At 39.3% G+C, this 24,941-nt stretch overlaps 1 protein-coding gene across 5 annotated transcripts in view; it reads right to left on the bottom strand.

Moving 5' to 3' along the window:
- The window catches only part of JAZF1 (JAZF zinc finger 1), a 354,562-nt gene that overhangs the window by 224,247 nt on the left and 105,374 nt on the right, over positions 1 to 24,941 (bottom strand). For 2 of the 5 annotated variants that reach the window (XR_012132234.1, XM_073238667.1), the window contains exon 1: positions 6,786 to 7,008. The exons of 2 other annotated variants lie outside the window; for them this stretch is intronic. Coding sequence is in view for 2 of the 3 variants with exons in the window: in XM_073238667.1 (XP_073094768.1) it covers positions 6,786 to 6,858 (73 nt within the window). In the remaining variant the exon portion in view is untranslated. Of the gene's footprint in view, positions 1 to 6,785; positions 7,009 to 24,941 lie in introns of those variants that run through there. One more of the 5 variants, XM_073238666.1, reaches the window with a different exon arrangement.

The raw sequence follows: 24,941 nt of genomic DNA, 5'->3' as shown, positions 1-24,941 counted from the left end.
GATCTATACTGTTGGAACTCAACCAAGAATTAGGAAGAGTGCAAATTGTAGAGCTCCAAAATCTTACAACTACAGACTATTTACTGTTAAAAGAACATATGGGATGTTAACAGTCCCCAGGAATGGGTTGTTCTAATTTGTCTGATTTCTCTCAGACTGTTCAAGTTCAGTTGGACAATATCCACCATATCATAGATAAGTTTTCACAAATGCCTAGGGTGCCTAACTGGTTTTCTTGGTTTCACTGGAGATGGCTGGTAATTATAGGTCTGCTTTGGTTATGTAACTGTATTCCTATTATGTTAATGTGTGTACGCAATTTAATTAGTAGTTTAAAACCTATAGATGCTTAAGTTACTCTACAAGAAGATATGTCAAAGAAATAATCAATCCTCCCATGTTTTCTTCCGTCTGCTACCTCTATAGCTTTTCTTCTTCCTTCCTAATTACAACCCTTAAATAGAATTCGTGCCTCATATTGAATTTACCGTGTATCACAATTCTTCCAAGTGGTAAAGATACCTCAAGACAAATGCTGGGCATAGAAGCCACAGGGCATAAATATGCAAAGAAGTAAAAAACTAACCTTTTCAAACAATAAGGCTTCTCTCTCACTTACCAACTTTACATTTCCCTGTATGGCCCTGGAAGATGACTGGTTAGCCAGAGACAGGTAAGATTCCTCAAGGGAGGAACAACCTAAGAGAGGCACAGTCGCAGGGGGGCCATCAGGTGAGAAATTCGGGATCAACAGAGGTGAGGCTTAGAACCTCTCCCCCCTGTTCTGAGAGAAATCCGCTGCATCCGTGGATGTTTTATTGCCCTTGTCTAGCTTGGATTAACACATAGTCTACAGGCACACACCTGATCATCCACATTTGCTCTCTTACAACACTAAACTATGTTTTCTACCTTTATCTTGCATCTACCTACCACTTCAGCATTTTATTAAAAATAATAATAATAAAGAGAGAAATGTGGTATCCACATATAAATCAAGTATAAAAATCAAACAAATATTCATATTTGAACTGACTGTTTATACTTCATAATGCATGATAACCGAAAGTTTCTGTGAAACTTTCCCTTGTACTGTTCACAATGTAACTTACTCACTATGTAAGAATTTGTTCTCCATGCAAGAACTTGTTCATTATGCTTCAGAAGATTGGAGACTGATGAAAATTAGGCTTGGGGTGGATTAATGATTGTGCATTGAGCATTGACTCCCCTATACAGAATTTTATTGTTGTTAACAACCATTTGATCAATAAATAGGAGAGATGCCCTCACAAAAAAAAAAAAAAAGTGCACACTTCCAATTGTAAAATAAATAAGTAACCGGGATGTAATGTATAGCATAAGGAATATAGTCAAAATATTGTAACAACTTGGTATGGTGATAGCTGGTACCTAGAATTATCATGTATATAAATGTTGAATCACTGTGTTGTACACCTGAAACTAATGTAATACTGTGTATCAACTACCCTTCAATAAAAAATAATTATCTAAAAAAAAAAAACTCTTCATGAGTTTTATCCATGTTGTAGCGTGGTACAATCCCCTTCCTTTAAAAGGCTGCATAATATTCCATTGTATTTGTACCCAACATTTTGTTTATCCATTCATTTGATGGACACCTGGGTTGATTCTACTTCTTGGCTACTGTGAACAGTGCTCCTGTTACCATGGGTGTGCAAATCTCTCCTCAAGACCTTGCTTTCGATTCTTTTGTGTATAAACTGAGAAGTAGAGTTGCTGGATCATATGGTAATTTACTTTCAGTTTTTTGAGGGACCTCCATACTATTTTCCATAATGGTTGCACCATTTTAACATTCCCACCAACAATGCACAGGGGTTCCAATTTTTCCACATCCTCACCAAGGCTTGTTATTTTCTATTTTATGACAGTGGCCATCCTATTGGGTATTAGGTGACATCCCACTGTGGTTTTGATGTGCATTTCTCTTATGATTAGTGAAGTGGAGTATCTTTTCATCCTCATGTTTGTCATTTGTGTATCTTCTTTGCAGAATTATCTATTCAAGTCCTTTGTCCATTCTTTAATCAGGATATTTGTTTTCTTGTTGTTGAGTTGGCAAGTTCCTTATATATCCTGTGTATTTATCCTTTATCAGATACATAGTTGGCAAATATTTTCTTATTTCCTCTGATGTGCGTAAGTTTTTAGGTTTGGTGTTGTCCCATCTGTCTATTTTTGCTTTTGTTGCCTGTACCTTTGGTGTCATATCCAGAAATTGCTGCCAAATCTGAAGACCTAAAGGTTTTCCCTATGTCTTCGTTTAACAGCTTTGTGTCTTTCATGCATTTGAGTTATTTTTAAAGGTAAGTCAGATACTACAGAAATTATTTGTCTCATAACAGAACACATTCCTGAGAGAATCAATTCACTGCTTCTGACACTAATTATGTTTCCAGCTCTAGATTTCTACATTAAATGGACTGATTTGGGTAAGGCTATGACAATTTCGGTTAGGAGGAAGAGTTTTCAGGGGTACATTCAGGAAATAATGGAAGCTGTTTGATCCATTCTGCTAGTTAGCCAAAGAAAATGGTACATGAAACAGTATTTTCATATCTCCTATTAACTGCAAAAGTATTCCTAAGATCCAAAATATTTTGTAATCTTAAGTGAGAGATTTCAACAGATAAGGAGTTTGACTTTTAACTTTCATCACACCACCAACTGAGTTTTAAGCTAAGGAGTAGAATGGAGTGTAGCAGGCTGAGGAGACCTGGGCTGAACCCAGTCTTACCCGGGAAGATGCTAGGGGCCTTTGTGGGACCCTTCCAACCCCCTTCCTCACCCCAACCCTCATTCACAGCAGCTCTGCATTAGTCTTTTTAAAAAAATCTGTTGAGTAAAGCAAAAGGGAAAACCACTAGTATTTAAAACCCTCCCAGGACTAAAGTTCAACTTCTTCAATTAGAGGAATCAGTCTAATTCTCTGTTTTCCTTTGACTTTCCATATATGCCTTACCAAATATATACTTCCCAAGTCCACTTTGAAAACAAGTCATGAACCAATAAGGACTAATGAAAGCTTCAAATTTTATTTTCCAGAGAGTATATATTCCTACATGTATATAACTATTAAAACACTACTTTGATGCTCAGGCAAAACCATTTATCTAGAATGCCTTCCTTTTCTGTTTGCCTTGGTATACACCTGACCACACAATAGCTACAGAAGTTGAAAAGAGACAACATAAAAGAATCGACCCTTTTAAAATGTGATCAATCCTAGTAGTCTTATATAACAACTGCTACAGATACATTTAACTAGTATACAGCAATTCAGTTATCAGCAATGGAATAAAAACGGACCCCTTCCTGTGTATTAAAGAGAACACTGTGCAATTACTTTGAGAGGGGGAGTAGAGTGGCTGACTGTACTGACTGGGGCCCGGTAACCCCTCCTGTTGCACCGGCTGACAGGATCTCTGTTTGTGGTTTGTTTGGGTATGTTCTAGCCACACTGAAGCTATTGTAAATATTTCTACTGTTTCCCTTTAGGAAACTCAGAGCTTGGCATAAAAAGTGATTCTCTCATGCTTGAGCCATTAGGGTAAACGTGTTTCGTGTATCCCACTTAAAAAGTTAGTTCAGGAAGAGGTGCAGACTCTGGTAGACACAGTCTGCCTTTCTTCTCGCTGTCTGGTTAATGTAGCAACTGGCTGCTGAGGAAGGAAGGGAGGGAGATGGACTGGAGAGCTGAAAAGATGCTGGCACTATATGTGCCACGGATGTGCCTACCATCTTTCCCTAAAATAGGCCACAGAGAATGGTGCCACACTTCTGAGTCAAAAATCCCCAAAATAGGTGCTGGCAAACTTCTATATCTCAATCTAGATGTTCATGAAAGCACACATGTAAAATATATTGATAAAAATAAGTTGGCTATACTTCGGATTTCTCTATCTTTTATCAATAAGACTTCAAAAAGTTAAGTTTTAAAGTTCCCAATAAAGACCCGATAAATAGCAGGATGGCTCCAACTCATTCACTCCCTTTGGGTTTTTTCTTTCTTAAACATTTGCAATGACCCAACAACTCAAACTCCAGTCTCTTCCCCTTCCAATTTCCTTTACACATCACTAACACTGAAACTTCTACGGTTCAGATTTGGTCAAATCACACTCCAGGTTAAAAATCCCTGATGGGCCACCACAGTTTTCTACTGCTGTAAACTCGCCAGCCTGGTGCTCGTGCCCCTCCCTCGGGGTCAGCCGTGCACCAGCCTGGCACTGTCCTTGGTGGTTCTCGCCTAGTCCATCCCATCCGGATCCACCAATGTACACCTCTTTCTCCCCTACTTCCACTTCTTTCCAACTTCCATCTCAGACTGTTAAAAACCCTATCTATCTCTTTCCAGATTCATCCAAGTGGATAATGTAATACTAAGAGGAACAAATACTTGCTTATTATGAGTTTATTAACTAGTAATGTTTTAATACTGTCACACAGACTATTCGCTCCCAAAGGCAGGGCTCCTTGTTTTATTCATTGGTGTATACCATGGGCTTGGGACAGTGCCTGGCACATACCAGGTGCACAACATTTGTTAACTTAGTAATAATGACTTTCATGAATGACAGGCTGTTTTCCACACACTGTGCTTTACACCTAGGATTTCTATTCCTAAAAACATCTTTGCAATATGTATAATATAAGCCCCACAGTCTAGGTGAAGAAACTAAAGCTCAGAGATGTTAACTTGTCCGAGGCCTTGCAGCTCAGAATAATCAGGATTCAATATCCTCTCTGTAACATTCGCAGGGCATGAATGACATGGTGTGCTTATCTTATGTGTGATATGGCAGTTATGTAACAGCCTGTCCTCTCCTGCTTTCCATTCCTTATGAGCAGAGACCACGCTTAACAATCACAGTATTGTCTGAAGTGCCCAGCTCACAGCTTCACAATGTAGGGGCTCCACAGATATCTAGTGAGTCCCTGAGGGCAGATGATAAAGGGGTGGAGACTGTATGATTTAGCATCTCTCTTAAAAAAGAAACAACAAAAGAACTTGAAACATGCAGTAATGCATAAATGAGGACAAATTAGGAGGCAAGTTAATTAGTAAAAGGAGGTGATTCACACCACATATACCTGACAGTAGAGAATAGCTCTGCGTTAGATGGGGATCCTGGGAGTGTAAGTCCTTAACATAAAAATTAACTGCAAGACTCATAGGCAACAATATGTTGAAGGCAGTTTCATTTATTGTCCTGTTTTGGGGAAAAGAAGAACTGTTAAGGCTGGATTGAATATGTTATCTGAATGTAAGCACGAAATTTCACAGAAGAAATCAGCCCAAACATTTCACTCCATAGGAATCATGTCTGCTGTATCACAAGTGCTGAATGAGTGGACTAAACTAAAAGCAAATACAGCTTATGAAATCAGCAGAGTTCCCCAGCTTTATCCTCAGATGAGACTCAGATTACTATCTGGCAATAACCAGGGCTGAGCACCTTCATCTTTCTTATCCTAATAATTCCTAGGGCACTCTTGTCCCAGCTTCTGAAACCCTTTCCCAAGTCTGTAGCTCTTTATTTTTGTAACTTAACTCATAACATTTCAGAATACACTCATCTCTAATTTGCAGACTCCCTCTACTATCCTTTATTAATAAATCCCTATGAAAATGTTTAGTTCCTTTAAGGGATAGGATTTTGAGTTACTATTCTAGAACATGCTAAATGTTAAGTCACTAAATTTGTTCCTGAATACTTAAAAAATCACACCAATTTGGCCATTTTTCTCAATTTCTCAACAACAGAAAGAGTAAAGCTAATTTTCCAGCAAACCATCATGCTGTAACCCTCATCACTGAGTTAACTTTAAAGTTAAATCCAGAGATTCCCATAAACTAGACAGGGGACTGCTATGGATGGGGATAGGGTGAATTTTAACCAGGGACTCATGTCTTAGTCCAATTAACCAATTGCTAACTAAATGAATCGGTAGTATAGGGAGATTTCAGTCTGATTACTGCAAAAGTACATCAAAGAAAAATATATATCCAGGACTTTAACCAATGTGTCTGCTTCTAAGAGGTTGTTAGACATTTTACACTCTACCTTTGGACCTCAGTACAAACTAGAGAGAGACCCCACAAACATGCCTAAGGAATGATGACAGTAACAGCTAAAATTAGTACTGTGCTAAGTACTGTCAAAGCACTTGATATGGATTTTCTCATTTACATCTCAGCCATCCTATGTGGTAAAAACATCTGGGCCTGGTGTTTTTGCTATGAGAAGATTTCTGACTACTGTTTTTGATGACTACAGGCTAACCAATTGTTGGTAGCTTCTTGAGTAAGTTTTAGTAGGTTAAGGATTTGTTCATTTCATCTAAAATTTAAAGTGTGCTGGCCTTAAGTTCGTTAAAGACATTCTTTTATTAGATTTAAATCTCTGCCCTAAGTGCAGGAGTGCAGTTTTCCCTTTACTAACTGTTCATCTGTGCCTTTTCTGTTTGTTTTCCTAGGTCACTCTTGGGAGAGGTCTGTCAACTCTACTGGTCTTTTTAAAGAAGCAACTTTCTGCTTTCTTGATTCTATCTTGTGTAAAATTCTAAAAATCTCCCCTTAATTCTTGCATTTTTTCCCATTATTTCCTTCCTTTTATTTTCTGTGGGTTTAGAATGTGGTTCTTTTGTAACCTAGGGTGGATGTTCATTGCTATCAGTGAGGGAATCAGAACCTCTAAGATATGAGAGGAGGAATCCATCACGGAATTATGCCTTACTTTCGTGGGAGGGGCTGGGGGAGCACAGGTGGCGGCAGGGACAGCTAGTCACCCTCCTGAGGCAGAGGACCATCAATGCGCATGCGGAAAACTCAGGGGCCAGGCTCAGGGGCACCCAAGTCAACCTGCAATGAGGATAACACACAGGCCTCTGGATCCTCTGTGAGTCCCGGTGAAGAATCTGGGGGTGGCCAGCCAAGGGTAAGAAGAGCTGGATGGAAAGTGGAGGAAAAGGAAGACATGTTAGAACCTTCCAGCGCCTCTCTGCTCTGTCCATCACCAGATCTCATCCTGAGGCCTTCAGAGAATTAAAAGCCACGCTTGGATTCATGCCACCTCCCAGTCTTGTACAAGTTCCTTTCTAGCCAGCTCTAACCTGGAACTATACAAGGAAGGAGATTCTGGGAAATGTAGCTCCTAGTGTAACCAAGCTAAAAGGCCAATTTAGATTAGATACTTTCATCTCATTAATTTCCAGCAGCCTTTCTTCAAGTATGAAATAAGCAAGGAACTATATATTTCTAAGTACTGTTCAGATATATTTTATAAATTTTGATATGTAATGTTTTTATTGTGATTTATCTCTAAATATTTTATAATTTCCATACTATCTACCTTGTCCTATTATTTATCTGAATGCATTCTTCATAATCTCTAAACATGAGGGTTTTTTTGTAGTTAGTTTTTATTACTGAGTTCTAATTAAATTGCAGACAGTTCAGTCTGCATGATGTCAGTCCTTTCACATTTGCTGAAAATTGCTTTATGGAATAATTTTCTTAAATAATTGTCTTAAATGTTTATGCATCCTTAAAAAGTATGTATTCTCCCCGAATAGCCAAAGCAATCCTGAAAAAGAAGAATAAAGTAGGGGGGATCTCACTCCCCAACTTCAAGCTCTACTACAAAGCCATAGTAATCAAGACAATTTGGTACTGGCACAAGAACAGAGCCACAGACCAGTGGAACAGATTAGAGACTCCAGAAATTAACCCAAACATATATGGTCAATTAATATTTGATAAAGGAACCATGGACATACAATGGCAAAATGACAGTCTCTTCAACAGATGGTGCTGGCAAAACTGGACAGCTACATGTAGGAGAATGAAACTGGACCATTGTCTAACCCCATATACAAAGGTAAACTCAAAATGGATCAAAGACCTGAATGTAAGTCATGAAACCGTTAAACTCTTGGAAAAAAACATAGGCAAAAACCTCTTTAGACATAAACATGAGTGACCTCTTCTTGAACATATCTCCCTGGGCAAGAAAAACAACAGCAAAAATGAGCAAGTGGGACTACATTAAGCTGAAAAGCTTCTGTACAGCGAAAGACACCATCAATAGAACAAAAAGGAACCCTACAGTATGGGAGAATATATTTGAAAATGACAGATCCGATAAAGGCTTGATGTCCAGAATATATAAAGAGCTCACACGCCTCAACAAACAAAAAACAAATAACCCAATTAAAAAATGGGCAGAGGAACTGAACAGACAGTTCTCTAAAAAAGAAATACAGATGGCCAACAGACACATGAAAAGATGCTCCACATCGCTAATTATCAGAGAAATGCAAACTGAAACTACAATGAGGTATCACCTCACACCAGTCAGGATGGCTGCCATCCAAAAGACAAACAACAACAAATGTTGGCGAGGCTGTAGAGAAAGGGGAACGCTCCTACACTGCTGGTGGGAATGTAAATTAGTTCAACCATTGTGGAAAGCAGTATGGAGGTACATCAAAATGCTCAAAACAGACTTACCATTTGACCCAGGAATTACACTCCTAGGAATTTACCCTAAGAACGCAGCAATCAAGTTTGAGAAAGACAGATGCACCCCTACGTTTATCGCAGCACTATTTACAATAGCCAAGAATTGGAAGCAACCTAAATGTCCATCGGTAGATGAATGGATAAAGAAGATGTGGTACATATACACAATGGAACACTACTCAGCCATAAGAAGTGGAAAAATCCACCCATTTGCAGCAACATGGATGGAGCTGGAGAGTATTATGCTCAGTGAAATAAGCCAAGCGGAGAAAGAGAAATACCAAATGATTTCACTCATCTGAGGAGTATAGGAACAAAGGAAAAACTGAAGGAACAAAACAGCAGCGGAATTACAGAACCCAAAAATGGACTAACAGGTACCAAAGGTAAAGGAACTAGGGAGGATGGGTGGGCAGGGAGGGATAAGGGGGGGGGGAGAAGAAGGTGGGTATTAAGATTAGCATGCATGGAGGGGAGGGAGAAAGGGGAGGGTGGGCTGCACAACACAGAGAGGACAAGTAGTGACTCTACAACATTTTGCTAAGCTGATGGACAGTAACCGTAATGTGGTTGTTAGGGGGGACCTGATATAGGGGAGAGCATAGTAAACATAGTATTCTTCATGTAAGTGTAGATTAGAAATTAAAAAAAAAAAAGAAAGAAAGAAAGAAAGAAAGAAAAGGGGGATTACTCCTTGATAAGATAAAACTATTGGTAAATCAAAGATCAATGCATGCTTTAAATATCCTTAATGTTGATCACTTAAAGGGTGTCAGATGATCAGCTATGGAGGTACTCTTTTCTGATAATATTCCTTTCTCTTAATAAAAAAAAAAAAAAAAGCAGTTACTGTGTGCTGACCTCCAATGAGTTCTGCACAGTGGTATGGTATAGAGGGCATGTCAAAGTGTGGGCAAAGGGTCTGTTTGTTTCTATGCAGAAGATCAACGCCTAGCTTGGAACCCAGAAAATGAACTAAGATACGATATGAGGAGGAGCTTCCGGCATCAGCACTCTCTGGAGGACTTGTGCCAGGGGGATGATCATCAAAAAGCCTCCACAGGGATCCGGACAATGCTGCGTTTGTGGCTGTATCCAGCCCACTATCTCCTGGACTTGCCATAGGAATGAGGAGGGAGATGTCTAGGCTGGCATGTGCATACAGTGAGACAATGAATTTGACCGGATCTGTACTGTTGGAACTCAACCAGGAGTTGGGAGGGGTGCAAGTTGTAGCACTCCAAAATCTCATGACTATAGACTATCTACGGTTAAAAGAACATATGGGATGTGAACAGATCCCAGAAATGGGCTGCTTTAATTTGTCTGATTGTTCAAGTACAGTTGGACAATATCCATCATATCATAGATATATTTTCGCAAATGCCTAGGGTGCCTAAATGGTTTGCTTGGCTTCACTGGAGATGGATGGTAATTATAGATTTGCTTTGTTTATGTCACCGTATTCCTATTATGTTAATATGTGTGCAAATTAGTTAGTAGTTTAAAACCTATACATACTTAAGGTACTCTACAAGAAGATATGTCAAAGAAATAATCAATCCTCCCATGTTTCCTTCCATATGCTACCTCTATAGCTTTTCTTCTTCCTTCCTAATTACAACCCTTAAATAGAATTCGTGCCTCATATCGAATTTACCGAGTATCATAATTCCTCCAGGTGGTAAAGATACCTCGAGACAAGTGCTGGGCATAGAAGCCACAGGGCATAAATCTGCAAAGAAGTAAGAAGCTAACCTTTTCAAACAATATGGCTTCTCTCTCACTTACCAACTTTACATTTCCCTGTATGGCCCCAGAAGATGGCTGGTTAGCCAGAGACGGGTAAGATTCCTCAAGGGAGGAACAACCTAAGACAGGCACAGTCGCATGGGGGCCATCAGGTGAGAATTTGGGGATCAACAGAGGTGAGGCTCAGAACCTCACCCCCCCCCGCTTTGAGAGAAATCTTCTGCATCCGTGGATGTCTTGCTGCCCTTGTCTAGCCTGGATTAATACTTAGTCCAAATCCTCCCATGTTTCTGATCATCTGATCATCTACATTTGCCTTCTTACAGCAGTAAACTATGTTTTCTACCTTTATCTTGCATCTACCTACCACTTCAGCATTTTATTAAAAATAAAAATAATAATAATAATAGAGGGAGAAATGTGGGATCAACATATAAATCAAGTACAAAAATCAAATGAATATTCATATTTGACCTGATTGTTTATGGGTCATAATGCGTGATCAAAACCGAAAGTTTCTGTGATGAATGCCCTTGTACTGTTCACCATGTAAGAATTTATTCACTATGTAAGAATTCATTCACCATGTAAGAACTTGTTCGTTATACTTCAGAAGATTGGAGACTGATGAGAATTAGGCTTGAGATGGATTAATGATTGTACATTGAGCATTGACCCCCCTATACTGAATTTTATTGTTGTTAACAAACATTTGATCAATAAACATGAGAGATGCCCTCTCAAAAAAAAAAAAAGTATGTATTCTTCAGATGTTGGGTACAGGATTAATATGTCTTTTACATAAAGCTTCACACTACCTGTGTTAATTATGTTACTGATTTTTTACCTGTTTTATCTACTAATTATTGATGGAGAGAGAGAGAGAGAGAGGTTAAAATCTCACCCTATGATAATGGACTGCGTTGTACTTCCTTGTGATTTCAACTAACATTTGCTTTCTGTGTTTTAAAGACCATATTAATTAAGAACATAAATGCAGAATTGTTTTATGTTTCTGGTAAATTGCACCTGGTATGACCTTCTTTATCACTAATAATACCTTTGCCTTAAATTCCATTATTAATATACAAGGTTTTTCTTAGTAGGACTCTGCCTGGCATGTAATTTTACATACCTTTAATTTCAACCTTTTGGTATTTTTATGTTGTAATCATGATTCTTGTAAACAGTGTATTGCTAGAGTTTTTAAAATCCAGTCTTAAAATCTTTGTCTCTTAATGAGAATGATTTGTCCATTTACATTTAATATGTTTACTACTATATTTGGATTTGCTTCTTCATCTTATTTTGAGCTATTTGTCTTGCTTATCCCTGTGTTTCTTTTAGTTTTGGATTGATCCACTGTTTTCTTTTTTGCCCCCTCTACTAGTTTGGATACTAAACACTTCGTTTCTAATCATTCAGTAGTTATTCTAGAAATAGTGAAATGTATACATAATGTACCTACATTTTAAGATCTTATTTTATATTTTAAAACTCAAATTTCATAGATTTCTTTCCCTTCCTCCCAAATAACGTGTACGTCTAATCATTTCAGAACTGATAAACTACAGTTGAATTTTTTTTAAGCTCATAAGCCAATTAATGTTGATTCCTATTTACCTACACATTTACCACTTGTTTTTATTTCTTATTTAAAAATTCTGTCTTTTTATTTGAGAGCTCTTTCCTTCTTTGCAAAGCACACACTTTAGAAACTGCTTTCATGATGATCTATGACAAATACTCTTTCTTGGTCTGACAGTTGCTTTGTTATACCCTTCTTTTTGAGAAGTAGATTTAGTCAGGCACACAATGACAGGCTGACTGATTTTCTCTCAGCATGCTGAAGACACTGTCCCACTATTTTCTGCCTCTGTCATTGCTGTTTGTTGAACTGTTGAACTGTACCTTTGCAAGCTGCCATTTCTCCCTGACTACTTAAGATCCTCTCTCTGTCACGGTGTTCTGTAGTTTTACATGTCATATCTAGGTATGGAGTGCTTTAAAAATTTTAATCTTGTTTGGGATTTGGTAGATGTCCTGAATGTGTGGATTTCATCATTTCTGGAAAATTCACTATAATCCTCATCTCTTAACCTTTCTTCTTTATTTCCCATCTTTTTGTCCCCCATAGTACAATATTCTGAACACTTATGCATGCATATCTTTCAGTTTATTAATTCGCTTTTCAATTCTTATCTGTCAATAAACTGCCTTTTGAGCTTTTAATTTCAATTACTGTATATTTTATTTATATAAATTACATTTAAAAGACCCAGAATAGCCAAAGCAATCCTGACAAGGAAGAACTAAGATGGGGGCGTCTATGCTCCCTGACTTCAAGCTCTACTACAAAGCCACAGTAATCAAACAATTTGGTACTGGCACAAGAACAGACCCACAGATCAATGGAATAGAACAGAGGGCCCAGATATAAACCCACATATATATGGCCAATTAATTATGATAAAGGAGCCGTGGATAGACAATGGGGAAAGAGAGCCTCTTCAACAAATGGTGTTGGCAAAACTGATAAGCTAAATGTAAGAAAATGAAACTGGATCACTGTCTAACTCCATGCACAAGAGTAAACTCGAAATGAATCAAAGACCTGAATGTAAGTCATGAAACTGTAAAACTCTTAGAAGAAAACACAGGCAAAAATCTCTTGAATATAATAAACATGAGAAACTTTTTCATGAACACATCTCCTCAGGCAAGGGAAACAAAAGCAGAAGTGAACAAAAGAGACTGTATCAAACTAAAATGCTTCTGTACAGAAAGAGCACCATCAGCAGAACAAAAAGTCAAAATCTAACAACTTTTCAGGTTGACTCTGCTGGCTGTTTCATGATGACTTATTTTGTTGTGTTTTGAGATTTTTCAGTGGGAACTAATATATTTTAGAAACTTTCTGTGAGGCTTCTTTATGGTCAAATTAAGGTGAGTTTCTTCACAATTTGCATTTGCTTCTGATAGGTGGTAGGAGAAGCACCCCACCAGATACCACTTTAATTCTTAGTCTAATGTTTTTTTTGACCATCCAGCTAGTATAAATTCTATGAGCTGCCTTAAGGTTAAAAATTCTCTGATGATATTCATTTTTGCTCCACCACATAGTTTGAAGGCTCAAGACAGAAAATTTTCCTTAGAGCAACTTGTTTTTTCATTCTAAGCTCTTCATTACCAAAAAAATGTAGCTTAAGGATTCCAGTTCCATGGCGGAAGGAGCCTTTGCTATTACACTACCCAGCTGGGGTGGACCCAGCGTTTTGTTTTCTGTGGCCTTGAAGGTTACAAAACCCTAAGAGCACATTTAAGGTGAAAGTCAGCCTGCAGTGCTTAGCTTATCTCTCTGAGTTTCCAAATTTCACTTGGTATTTAACATCTTGTCATTCTTCCCATCTTGTCAGATTGGCAGGGCACTAAAAAAGAATCTATTCTATTGATCCTGCAGGCAGTATGGTATACAGGGGTTCAGAATGAGAGCTCTGAAACTAAACTGTCTAGGTTTAAATTCCTGCATTGTACTTACAAACTAGGTAGTCTTGGGAGGTCTTCTAAATTTTCTGCCTCAGTGCACCTATCTATATATAAGGGTATTAAGAATATTACTGGCCTCATATGTGGGTTTTTGAGAGGACCAAATGAGTTGACACAGGTAAAGCCCTTGGAACACACCTGGCCATAGCCAGCACTCAAAACAAAATGTTGTTTTCATTATCATAACTATTAGATAGTGATGCTCTGAGACCTTACAATGCAGATGCTAACTTTCTGCTCCATAACATTGCTCCCCTATATGACCTTTTTGTAAAATCAAGCCCTACAAAATATAATTTGACATTAACATGTCTGCCAAAGCATTAATTTTTATGAAGCTTCTATTTAAGAAAGTATAAAATACACATAAATATATGCATAACAATGAATGGCACACCTCACTGAAAACTCCTAGTTATCCATTCTTGTAATCTAGGACCAAGAGGGAGCATAGTGAAATTTAAAGGCTAAATTTTAAAAACCAGAGAGTAGTTTTAATGATGTCTAAGGGAGGGAGCCAGCTGTTGCCCTCAAATGGCAGGTGAGCAACTATGTGGCACGTTGATGGGAAAAATGGCCTGGGCTCTGCTCAATATGATTATCCCTCTTTCTTACTAAGCCTTATAATATACAGGTACACATATAAGAGGCGTAAGAGTATTCAGGCCCAGAATGACTGTGTTTTAGAGAGGTGGAAAGCCAATATAGTACAAATAATGTAAAAAAGTCATGTAGTATACACATCTTTAATCTTTTAATAATCAGAGAGATGATTTTTGTAAGACAAGCATTTCTTGATTGTAATATGTTCTACTTTAAAAATAACGTATCAAAATCAATCACACTATCATGATCTCAATTATTAATTGAGTCCTCAGTTATGCTGCCAGCATTGACAGGTCTTTCTGTTACAAAGGAGAGTAAGTTCTCCATGGGAATCAGATTCTTTTGATTTATCATTTTTCTTAACAGCAAGAAATAGAATATCTTTGGCTAAATTGGAATTTGAGGGTTGTGCCAGTTATCCATTTACCAGGGCTCAACTCCAAATTCACCCTTTAACAACTGCTCTAGATAATGAACTAGACTCTTAAGCATTTCTTCTTCAGAGTGAGCTCAATGTTAGGCTTTGTCAGTAGAGGGCGTTGCAGGGACATCGCAAAGGTTCCAGCACATGTGTTTATTTTCATTTCTTAAACTACGGTATCATTGATATATAATCTTGGGAAGATTTCACATAAGCGACATTGTGGCCATATTTTCAAGTCCCCTCGCACTGCAATCACTGACCATCAGGGTGGTAGGATGTCATACCATTACCTGTCTTCTCTGTGCTGTACTGCCTTCCCTGACAGCACGTGTGTTTCCACATCTTCTTGGTCCCTCAGCATTGAACACATATGAAAACATCTGGTGTGCTCTGTTCCAGCCAGGAGTCCAGAGCACACAGTCCCTCAGTGACTGCACAGAACTGTCCTGGCTCCAGACCCTGTATGCTGCAGGCCCTGCACCCACAGGGGTACCCTAACTCCTTTTACACATTGACCCACCAGCCTCCGCTTGCCTGTGCCCAGAGTGTTATTACTGCTAGTTCAGCAACTGTGGACCAGTGGTGGCCTAGGCAACCTGGCAAACTTCCTGCCATCCCAGGGGCTGCATCCACACCCTCTCCAATGAGATCTGAACCACAGCCTAGGGGAGGGGGCAGGAGCCCCATTCCCAGTCTGTCCTTCCTTGGGTACTCTTCTTTCTTCAGCTTTCTTTACATCCTTATGGTTGCTCTCCTACCTTAGCTTAATAATTCCTTATTTTAAACTTGCCGTAACGGAACGACTGAGTGGCTTGTTTCCTGGTTCGGTCCAAACTGGTGCAGTAGTGGACTGCATTCTGAATTCATACAGCCATGTACTCTTGTCTCATCATAAACCACTCACTCTATCAGTTTAAAAAAAACGGTCTTTGAATATACATTACAGTTAAAATGTTGGCCAAACATGCTTCTTACATTTTGAAAATCCCTGAATGATGCCAGGGGATATCTTCCAAACTTATTCTTTTCTAATATCATATAAAATAATTCCAGCTCAGCACCTCAGCTACCCAAGGATTTAAAATCAAATTAATTATTGCATCCTCTTTTCACATCCTCTTCTTCCTTCCTTTCACAAAGAAGGCTGGTCTTCTGTTCAGAATCTTAAAACAACAAGTAGAATATTTCCCCATGTCTTATTCTAAAGCATTTCATTTTGACAGTAATTTGCAGATACCGATTACTTCCATGGAAACAACCAAGATCTTGCAACCAAGACACAAAGTACATTTTAAAATATGAATTATTTGTCCATTTACTCAGTTATTTGAGGATGCAGTATTGCACAGATCCTTGATTAGGGTACTATAGCATAAAAAGATGAATGGGGCACCCTCCCTTCCCTTCACTGGAATAGGACCAGGACATAGATGAAAAAAGGGAAGGAGAAAGAAGGGAGACATGGTGGCAAAAGATTAAAGTTGCCCCGAAGAATCACCCTTGTAATCACCAATAAACATCACTAAATATCTCTTAAGTATTACTATAACCCATATACTTAGGGAGGAAAAAGATCAAATACATCTTCCAGAATAAAAATTTTTTAGTTTTATACCACATCCATTTGGACTTAGGTTCTTTTGAAAAAGTCGAATTAAAAAAAAAAAACTACTTACACATAGCAGTTAGTATACAAAAACAGAAAAAAATTTTTAAAGAGCATGCAGCACCTTTATTTGTAATATTTCCCCATAATTCTTGGTAATGAAAACAAGTAAATATCTGAGATTATAAAATTTTTTAGGACATCCAATTCACCAGCATGCAAATAACTTGACTTTTTACAACTGTATTTTCAGTAACATTTGAGACTCCCTCAGTAAATACTTTCCAATCTATATGTGTTTCTTTGACATGGAAGGGAGGCCTCAAGAAATGCCACTGTTTGAAAGTTATCACAATGAAATTTCAAATGTAATGAGCTGCATCTCATGTCCTCATAGATAGCTTCAACAGGACTGCAAGAAACATTCTTTTTCCCCCAAAATACTTCTCAAAGGTCATACTAGTCTAATGGTGATAAATAACTGCCAAGATGTTTTGAAAAATTAGGCATTTTGTAAATTATAATTTTTAAAAAATAGAAATGACTGAGGCAGGCAAAATTTTTATGCCTCAAGAAAAATCCAAGATCTGGAACTAACACCCTGCAGTGACAAGAAAAATCTGGCCATATATTCACTTATTTCCACCTTTTAATTTTAAGTTAGCTCATTTCCCATAAAAATACAGATTTTAACCCTCAGCATTTTCTATTTAAACCAGCTAGCAGGAAACTAATGTAAAATTTAAAAGAAGGAAACTATGGTAAAATATTATATAAGCAAATGCTTTTTCAAGTCTTATACCACCTTAGGAGCAGAAAGCAACATTTCTGGAAACTGACGATATTAACTAGAAAAGAAGAAACACAATCCTACTCATCACCCACTCAGCAAAGAAGTAGTTTCTAAAATGAAAAACTAAAAGAATGCATTCCAAAAAGAAATTCTGTTAATTTTCAAACTGATCTAATGACTGTTGGGGAAACAAACTGTCAACAGCACTCAAGTAGTTAAACAGAGCTTCCCTATACTTCATGCCTGCCAGATAAAGTGTCATGAATGTGGAATGAAACAGATTTAATCAGCTCGATTCAATCTCCTCTCACAGATTATGAAATCAAAGACCAAATAAATGTCTTCCTTTTTTCCTGAAAACTCTCTGTTACTCGTCTTATAAGCAGGTGGAATAAACAGAATGCAATTTTAGAGGCACTAGGAGATTACCCTGCATTTACAATTTCTTGACCAGCCTTATAGTGTATCTGAAATTGTACCATTAGAGATTTGTTCTCTTGGATTATGCATTATATAAAAAAAGCTGAAAGCTGGAAGGGCATTTATAGATTAATCCAAACTCATTCAAGGGGCATATCTGAATTACACTTAGGTTAAGTTCTTTTACACACAGGAAATGATTGGGTCTCTTTTACCTCTAACTCCAGAGCTTGGCAGGCAGTAATAATATACAAATTAATGACCAACTGTCTCCTTGAACACTGACATAGAATCCTCGGGGAACAAGACTCCAGAGAGGTTAAGTTTTGAATAGTAGGAGGAGTCAGAAGGGGACCAGCCCTGGGTCAGAGAGACATAGTCTGGAGTTCTTAAAAATGTGAGTGGAGTAAAAGCTGAGGGTAGAGGAGTGGGTGAAGTAAGGGGGAAAAGCTCCTTAAGAGAGCACTCCGGAAGGTGAAGTCAGAGACTGGAAGAAACACAGATTGTTTATTGCACAACGTTACACAGACCCTCCCATGCCAATGAGCAGACCATAAATGTCACTATCCTAACATGCGTTGTTAAGTCAGTGCAAGAGGACTTAGAAATTGTGCAACTATTTTGAAAAATTACCAAAAATGTTTTAATTCTTAGAATCTTGTTAGCTAAATTTGTAAAATCCCAACAGTTTAATGTGATAGCTAAAGGCAAAAAAAAACCTCAACAGACCGTTTTATGCCGGTTTCTCTTCCCCAAGAGCTCTGAGATAGGTCTTATATTTGTTCTTCTTTTTAAATGGGAAAAAGCATAGATAATAAAACTACAACATGTTTTATTTTTATGTTAACTATATAGCCTGGGGTTATTTTTTCCTTCTCTTCTTTTCCAAATAATATACCTTTTAGATCTGACACAAAAGGCAGAAAAAGAAAAAGAAGGGAAGTTGAACTACAAGCAAATTTTTACTTGTGACACAAATACTGGACCAGATGGATTGCAAACTTGCCAAGAGCACAGTTAAATGTTCACAGGAGGACAACTAATAGAAGCATGGAACTTGCTAGTTCTTCTATCTTTATTTTTGTTTTTATTCCTCCAAAATCCAAGGGTTTAGAAATGCTGAGGAAACAACCCCCAGGCAGACGCAGTCTTTCACTTAGCACTTCGAATAAGTGTTAACACATTAGATGCACTTAGTTCTAACACAAACAATTACGGAAATAAATCTCCGAGGCTATAGAATTTCACCGGAAGTATCTCAAAACTTGCTGGTTTTCTTCTAAAAGCCCACCGAAAAGGCTCTGACACAGGCTGGGTCAGGGCTGGGAGCCGGGAAGCATCGAGTGATGGAAAACACCGAGTGATGGGAAACACCAAGCCATGTAACGACGCTCCACCAAAGTCCTGCAAGGCCTTGGTGCGTGCGCGCAGAGTAGCCTGTGCCCTTCAGCTGTCTGCCTGACGACACAAGCACCACCCTCTTGAAGATGGCTGCCCTTGCTGATTTTGTTCTTGTTGTCTGAAGGCTCGAGCTGGGAAAATCAGTTTGAGATTCCATTTCATGACCTGAGAAGATGCATGGCCTCTTTAAGAAAGGCTTTCCAAAAACCCCTACAAAATCCACGCAGAGATGGCCTCCGTTCATCTGGAGCCAGGAGAACCAGCAAGAACCTACAGAATCCTGGCATGGTTCCAGACCCCACTATAGACTCATGGTCCTTCCAGTTACCTCCTTTGCACCTGGCCTCACCCTTGAACATGAGGGTCTCTGACAAGCTGCTGTCATCCATCCTTGGCTATAAAACCACCCGGATAAAAAACAAAGGAGATAATGCTAGTCCATGTCCACTTCAGCAAATTATGCAGAGCTTTACCATTTACCAGGCCCTCAGCAGATGCATGCAGGAAAGGCTGGTTTGAACAAAACTGAATTGTAAGAAATATAATCCTCACTAAATAACGTTTCCTTGTCACTTCGGTTAGTCTGGAGGGAAGCTTCCAGGTGACAATGTCCTGGGCTAGATCAGCTAGACTAGATGCCATGCCACTGCTTATTTAAGTAGCAGACTCCTGCTCCCTCAGTGGGCAAATGCTGCTGTGGCCCCCCCTCCCCAAAGGAACCCCTTGCTGCTCCCGCCCTTTCCCTAGAGCCACCGCAGGCCCCCCACAATCCAGCAACTAAGGGACATCGACAGCCGCTGGAGGCTCCAGCCGGCTTCTCAGCAGGGGTCACCCGCACCATGCCAGGAGTCAGGGAACCTGATGATTGCCCCTGGGAAACTCAGCAGGACAACTGATGTAGACCGAGTCAGGCAAACCTTTTCTGGTTTTCAGCTTAACAGAATGAAAAATAAAGCGAGGAGGATGGGCTTTAGTCCCTCAGAAAAACATAATGAATTAGAACCAAGTAGGGGAATCACTCTGAATTAGTGAAATCTCAGTGACAAAAAAGGATGGAAGGAGCTTACAGGTCCTCCCTCCAATCTCCCAACTTCCCAGATGGGTGAAGAGCCCAGGGATCATCTGCTGGTCAGAGGTGCCGTGGTCTCTCAGTTGGGGGCCCTCTCCCCTTTCTCACTCTGCTTCTCCTGAGTTGATATTTATTTTAAAAATGAACTGTTTGTATTACTTTCAAGTATACCAGAGACTGGGCTAGGAGGTAAACAATATAAGATATTCTTCCATTAAAATACACAGAGGAGCTCTAATCAATATACAACTGATCAGTAAACACCTAGAAGTTTCTAATGCATGCAAAATTAATCAGTTCCTTTAAGGTAAACATTCCCTTTGTTATATAAATTATACTACTTACCTAATTAATAAAATCTTTCCCAAACTTCATAAAGGCAAACCTCCCCATAGACCTTGTCAATGATCAGAAGGCCCGATTGTTGCGAAGCCATTAATGAGACCTAACTCTACTAATAAATTAAAGTTTTAACCAGGGCCACATGAAAATCTCATGAGCAGAATAAGTGCAGAAAATACAGATGTTAAAATTTCAGGTTTCAAGACAGCTACCCATACATACACCACATAGAACACAGAGGTAACAGGCCTAGGAAATGTCACATGAAAAAAGAAGAAGACAAAAAGAAAGCATGCGTCACTGATACACAGTCTGCTGACAACTTTGTTTAAAACTATACAGTGTTTTGGGGTATTAACAGTTGCCCATATTTTCCCCTGGAATTGCAGAAAAGCCGGCTCTGACAGCCAAGACAAATAGCCCAGGCCATTAACTGAGTCATCCCCATGTATAGTTTCAAAATGATGCCTGCTATCACGGCACGTGCACACAAATGAATGCTGCACAAAATGCGATGAAGGCCTCCACTGGTAAGATCCCACAAGATTTACTCTATTTCTAAGTTGTTCCTGGGTTTGGGAAAGCAGGTCCTCAGTTCACAGATTCTGAGAGTGGGGGAGACTTGCATATTATCCGACCTGCCTATTATACAGGCAAACAGAGCTGGGTGGAGAGCCCCGTGACTTCCCACCACCACAGCCAGTGGCAGAGCAGGAGGAACGGGGCTCCTAGCTCAGTACGCCTTCCTCACCATCTCACTGCCCACTCTTTTCAGTGGTAGTGAAAACTGAAATTGCTCAGCACTCAACTGCTCTCACAAGGAAACTCATGCTTCTTGACTATATTATTTTTATTCTGGAGAGCTGAGTATTGCACATCAATTAGATAGTTGTGTCACCTAGATCTTTTCTTTGAAGGTGACATGAAAAATGGCAGATCCTACACTTTCCACTTCACCAAAGGTGGCCTTAAAATCCACTTCCCTGGTCTGCTAGTTCCCTGCTTGCTAACTAGTGATACTAACAAAGGCAAGTTTAACTGATTTGTTGAGCAAGTGGGGGCCATACAACCAAACTGAAATATAATGCAAGAGAGGCCTGGTTTCCTGGGTCTGTACTGGAAAGCTTCTCTCCATGCCCAAATTGGAATTACAGAGGAAATAAAACTTGTGCCATCAAGCTTGGGGCTTATGAAGGCTGTAACATCTTGGCTCTACCCACCCTGCAGATGACCCAACCACCTTTGATGGTGCTGCGTAGAGGGGGCCAACGTCCTGGGCATCCAGATCACATCCAAACTGACACCAGTCAGGTGAACCAACGGAGTGTGCTCTTGCAATTAATTTTCAATTTAAGTCCCTGGGTTCTTTCCCCAGTCACTGTTTTTCATCTTTTGTACATAACCACAGAAATGGGGGAAATGAACTTATTTTCAACCCAGCTGGATCATTGATGGTCATGTGCAGAGGCTCTTGGAGTTAGCTTTGGGCACTTTTTTCTCTTGGAGGCACTGGGGTGTGGCTTCATGCTTGGTTCACAGCATCACAGTGTTGACCGCAGCAGTTTGCTCATAACCTCATCCCTCAAGTTGTAACAAACTCACACTAGTCCCCAGAGAAGTCCCCGCCAGCCCAGTCTGCCTGGCCCCTGAGTGTCTGCACACCTAGCTTGAGGCCTGAAGGCCTGGGATAAAGGCAGGATGGAGGCTTCTCACCAGGAGAGCCCTGCACCACCTTCTCTGGATGCTTCTCCCTCCCTTCCTGCTGCAAAGGGCACTCTGAAAACCCTCTTCCGGTGTGGAGAGCTGAGTCCTGGCAGTAATCCCAGAACAGAGGAGCTTTTCTGTGCCTCTATCCTTGATTGATCCTCACCCTCAAACAGCTGTGAAACTTTTTTTTCTTTATTTATTTTCAAGCAATTAAAACTAGAGCTTGATATCATTACTGTAATCTCTCCACATTGCCTCTTGAGGAATTTCTTTAAAACTTCGTATATCTTTCTGAAAGACAGAGAAAAGTCTAGAAGCATCACATACCTCAGGAAAGTGACCTGACTGACTGACTGATTTTCATGCCTGAAAAAACCAAACACTTGGAAATAAGAAGTTGAAAACATACATGTGGCCACATTTTTCCTTTCCTTTGCTTCCATGTCCACATGGAAAAGAAGAAAAACTGTGGATATTTGCAAAGGTTTTATGAAATATGATCTTTGGCTTAGCAAATGTTTTTGAAAATACTTGGACCTTCCAAATAGAACAGATGTTTTTGCAAAACTTTCCACCATCCAGTCACTGCAGTCCCCTTCATGATTCTGCCCAACGTCCCACCCTGGGCAGACTGGCAGTTGCAGTGGGTCTGAAGAAAGTGCCCCAAATCATCTAGCCCATCTTAGACTTTAGAACAAGCTCTTTTTTCCCCTACCCCATTGTTTTTTTCATACCTGCTAAGAGGCGGCTCTGGCATTTGAACAGCATGGAGTGCAAAGGCAAGAGGAGGTACCAAATTCTCTCCACAATGTTCATCAACAAAGCCAAAAATTTCACAAGTATAAGGCTTATTTCTTTGTCCTGAGATACTAAGGTCATGCAAAATCCCTTATTAAACATGAGGTCCTCGAGGGCACGGATGTGCGTTTTTATTCATCTGTGTATGCCCAGCACTGGCATATTGCACACACAGACTAGACAATAAATGTGACTGACCAGAAATAAAGCTACAAGTGCTTTTGTGGGAATAGGGCCAAGACCAGCAGGCATCTTAAATAGAACTGGTTGCAGGTAAAAGCAAAATAAAGTATTTCTACATGGCAAATATGGCTGCCTAATATGGAACGGGGCTGGTTTTCCCACTGTATGAAGAACCAGCCTCTCTGTACTGGTAGCGAAGTGTCCTAAATGTCAGTAAGCAATGTGTTGCGATACAAAAGTCCTCAAACTGGATGCCACAGAGTTGAGTGTACAGGAATGGTCTGGCACCAAAAGAGACTGAGGAGGTTACAAGGTGCAAGAAAGGCCCCACAATGTTCTAAGAATTCAAATCACAACATACTTTTTAGCTTTCACCCACCTGGACAAAGATGCGATACCTGTAGCTGACATATCTCTGTCAACAACAGCAGGAAGAGTCTACAATTTAATTGCTAAATTCAAATTCATTTGAAAATCCTGCCTAAATTGTCTTCAAAAAAGCTTTAAATCCTCCTTCCAAACAAACTTAAAGTTAAGCTTTTACCTCTTTCCTTTCTCGGAGGACCATTTGGAAAAGTTTTGTTTTTTTCAACAAATATACTAATATACAAATGTTAATACTTTCCATAAATATATTTTTAACTCAACTTCTAACCTGCCAAGATTTCTGCTAAACCTTTCACTTACCATTTGCCACCCACATACAGACCCACAGATGGACCTTCTACCCAGTGACAGCATTTATAGCTGATTAAAGGGTTTGAAGGTGATGAGGAAAATATGCTCCGTTTACAAAAACAGACAACATGGAAGGGCACATCTGTGATCAGAAAAAGCACAAATCTGCAAAGGAAGCTGCTTTCGATTTGTATTATGACTGCCAGGGTTCCGAGGAGAGAGGCTGATGCAGAGGCTTACACGGCACAGCGTCCTGAGAGACTGCATACTTAATGTGTTCTTGCCTTTCTTATCCCAAAAACTGGGGCAAAACTGCAAACAATAAAAGGGAGTTGATTTTAAGGTTTATTTCTTGTAAGAGCACAGAACATGTTGGACTAAACAAGAAATTTGTGGTCCTGTAAACTTAACACAGCAGTCTGAAATCTGAGAGGACACAGTACCTGCATTAAACATGTCTTCTGTTCTAACATCTGCCAAAATGAAGAGCTTCCCAGAAGATACATGAAGGAAGTATGTATTGCTTGCATAAACTGGGTCCCAATGCAAATATGGTGGATATACTTCAAACACAGCTGGCACCTTCACCTACATCTGCTACAACTGCCCTGGAGCAGTATCCCAGCTCTTTCATTTCAGTGAGAAAGTGTGATAATGTTGTCAGCCCAGGGTGTAAAACTGACTTGAAACAAACTGCTATAATCAACTGCCTCCAGACCAACTGAGCTGTATATGCGTGGTAGTATGTAATAAATAATTCATGCAATTAAAGAAATGGCATGAGCCCACTACAGAATTTAATCTGTTCAAGCTGAAGAATAAAATTCATTTAAAATAATTGTTACCACATTTAATTATGGATATGACTATATGCAACTACATGTTTAAAGAGCATAAAACAACTCCAAAAGTTAGGTCTTTAGTGTAATTTGGCATTATTTCACCACTGAGATAAATATACCCAGATATACAAATTCTTATATAAAACTTAAAAAAAAGCGTAGAAACAGAAATTAGAAAATACAGAAAAACAAAAAGAATATA

The sequence above is a fragment of the Manis javanica genome, chromosome 6, assembly GCF_040802235.1.
Source record: "Manis javanica isolate MJ-LG chromosome 6, MJ_LKY, whole genome shotgun sequence".
NCBI classification, from domain to species: domain Eukaryota; kingdom Metazoa; phylum Chordata; class Mammalia; order Pholidota; family Manidae; genus Manis; species Manis javanica.
This window is presented reverse-complemented; position numbering and strand designations above follow the sequence as displayed.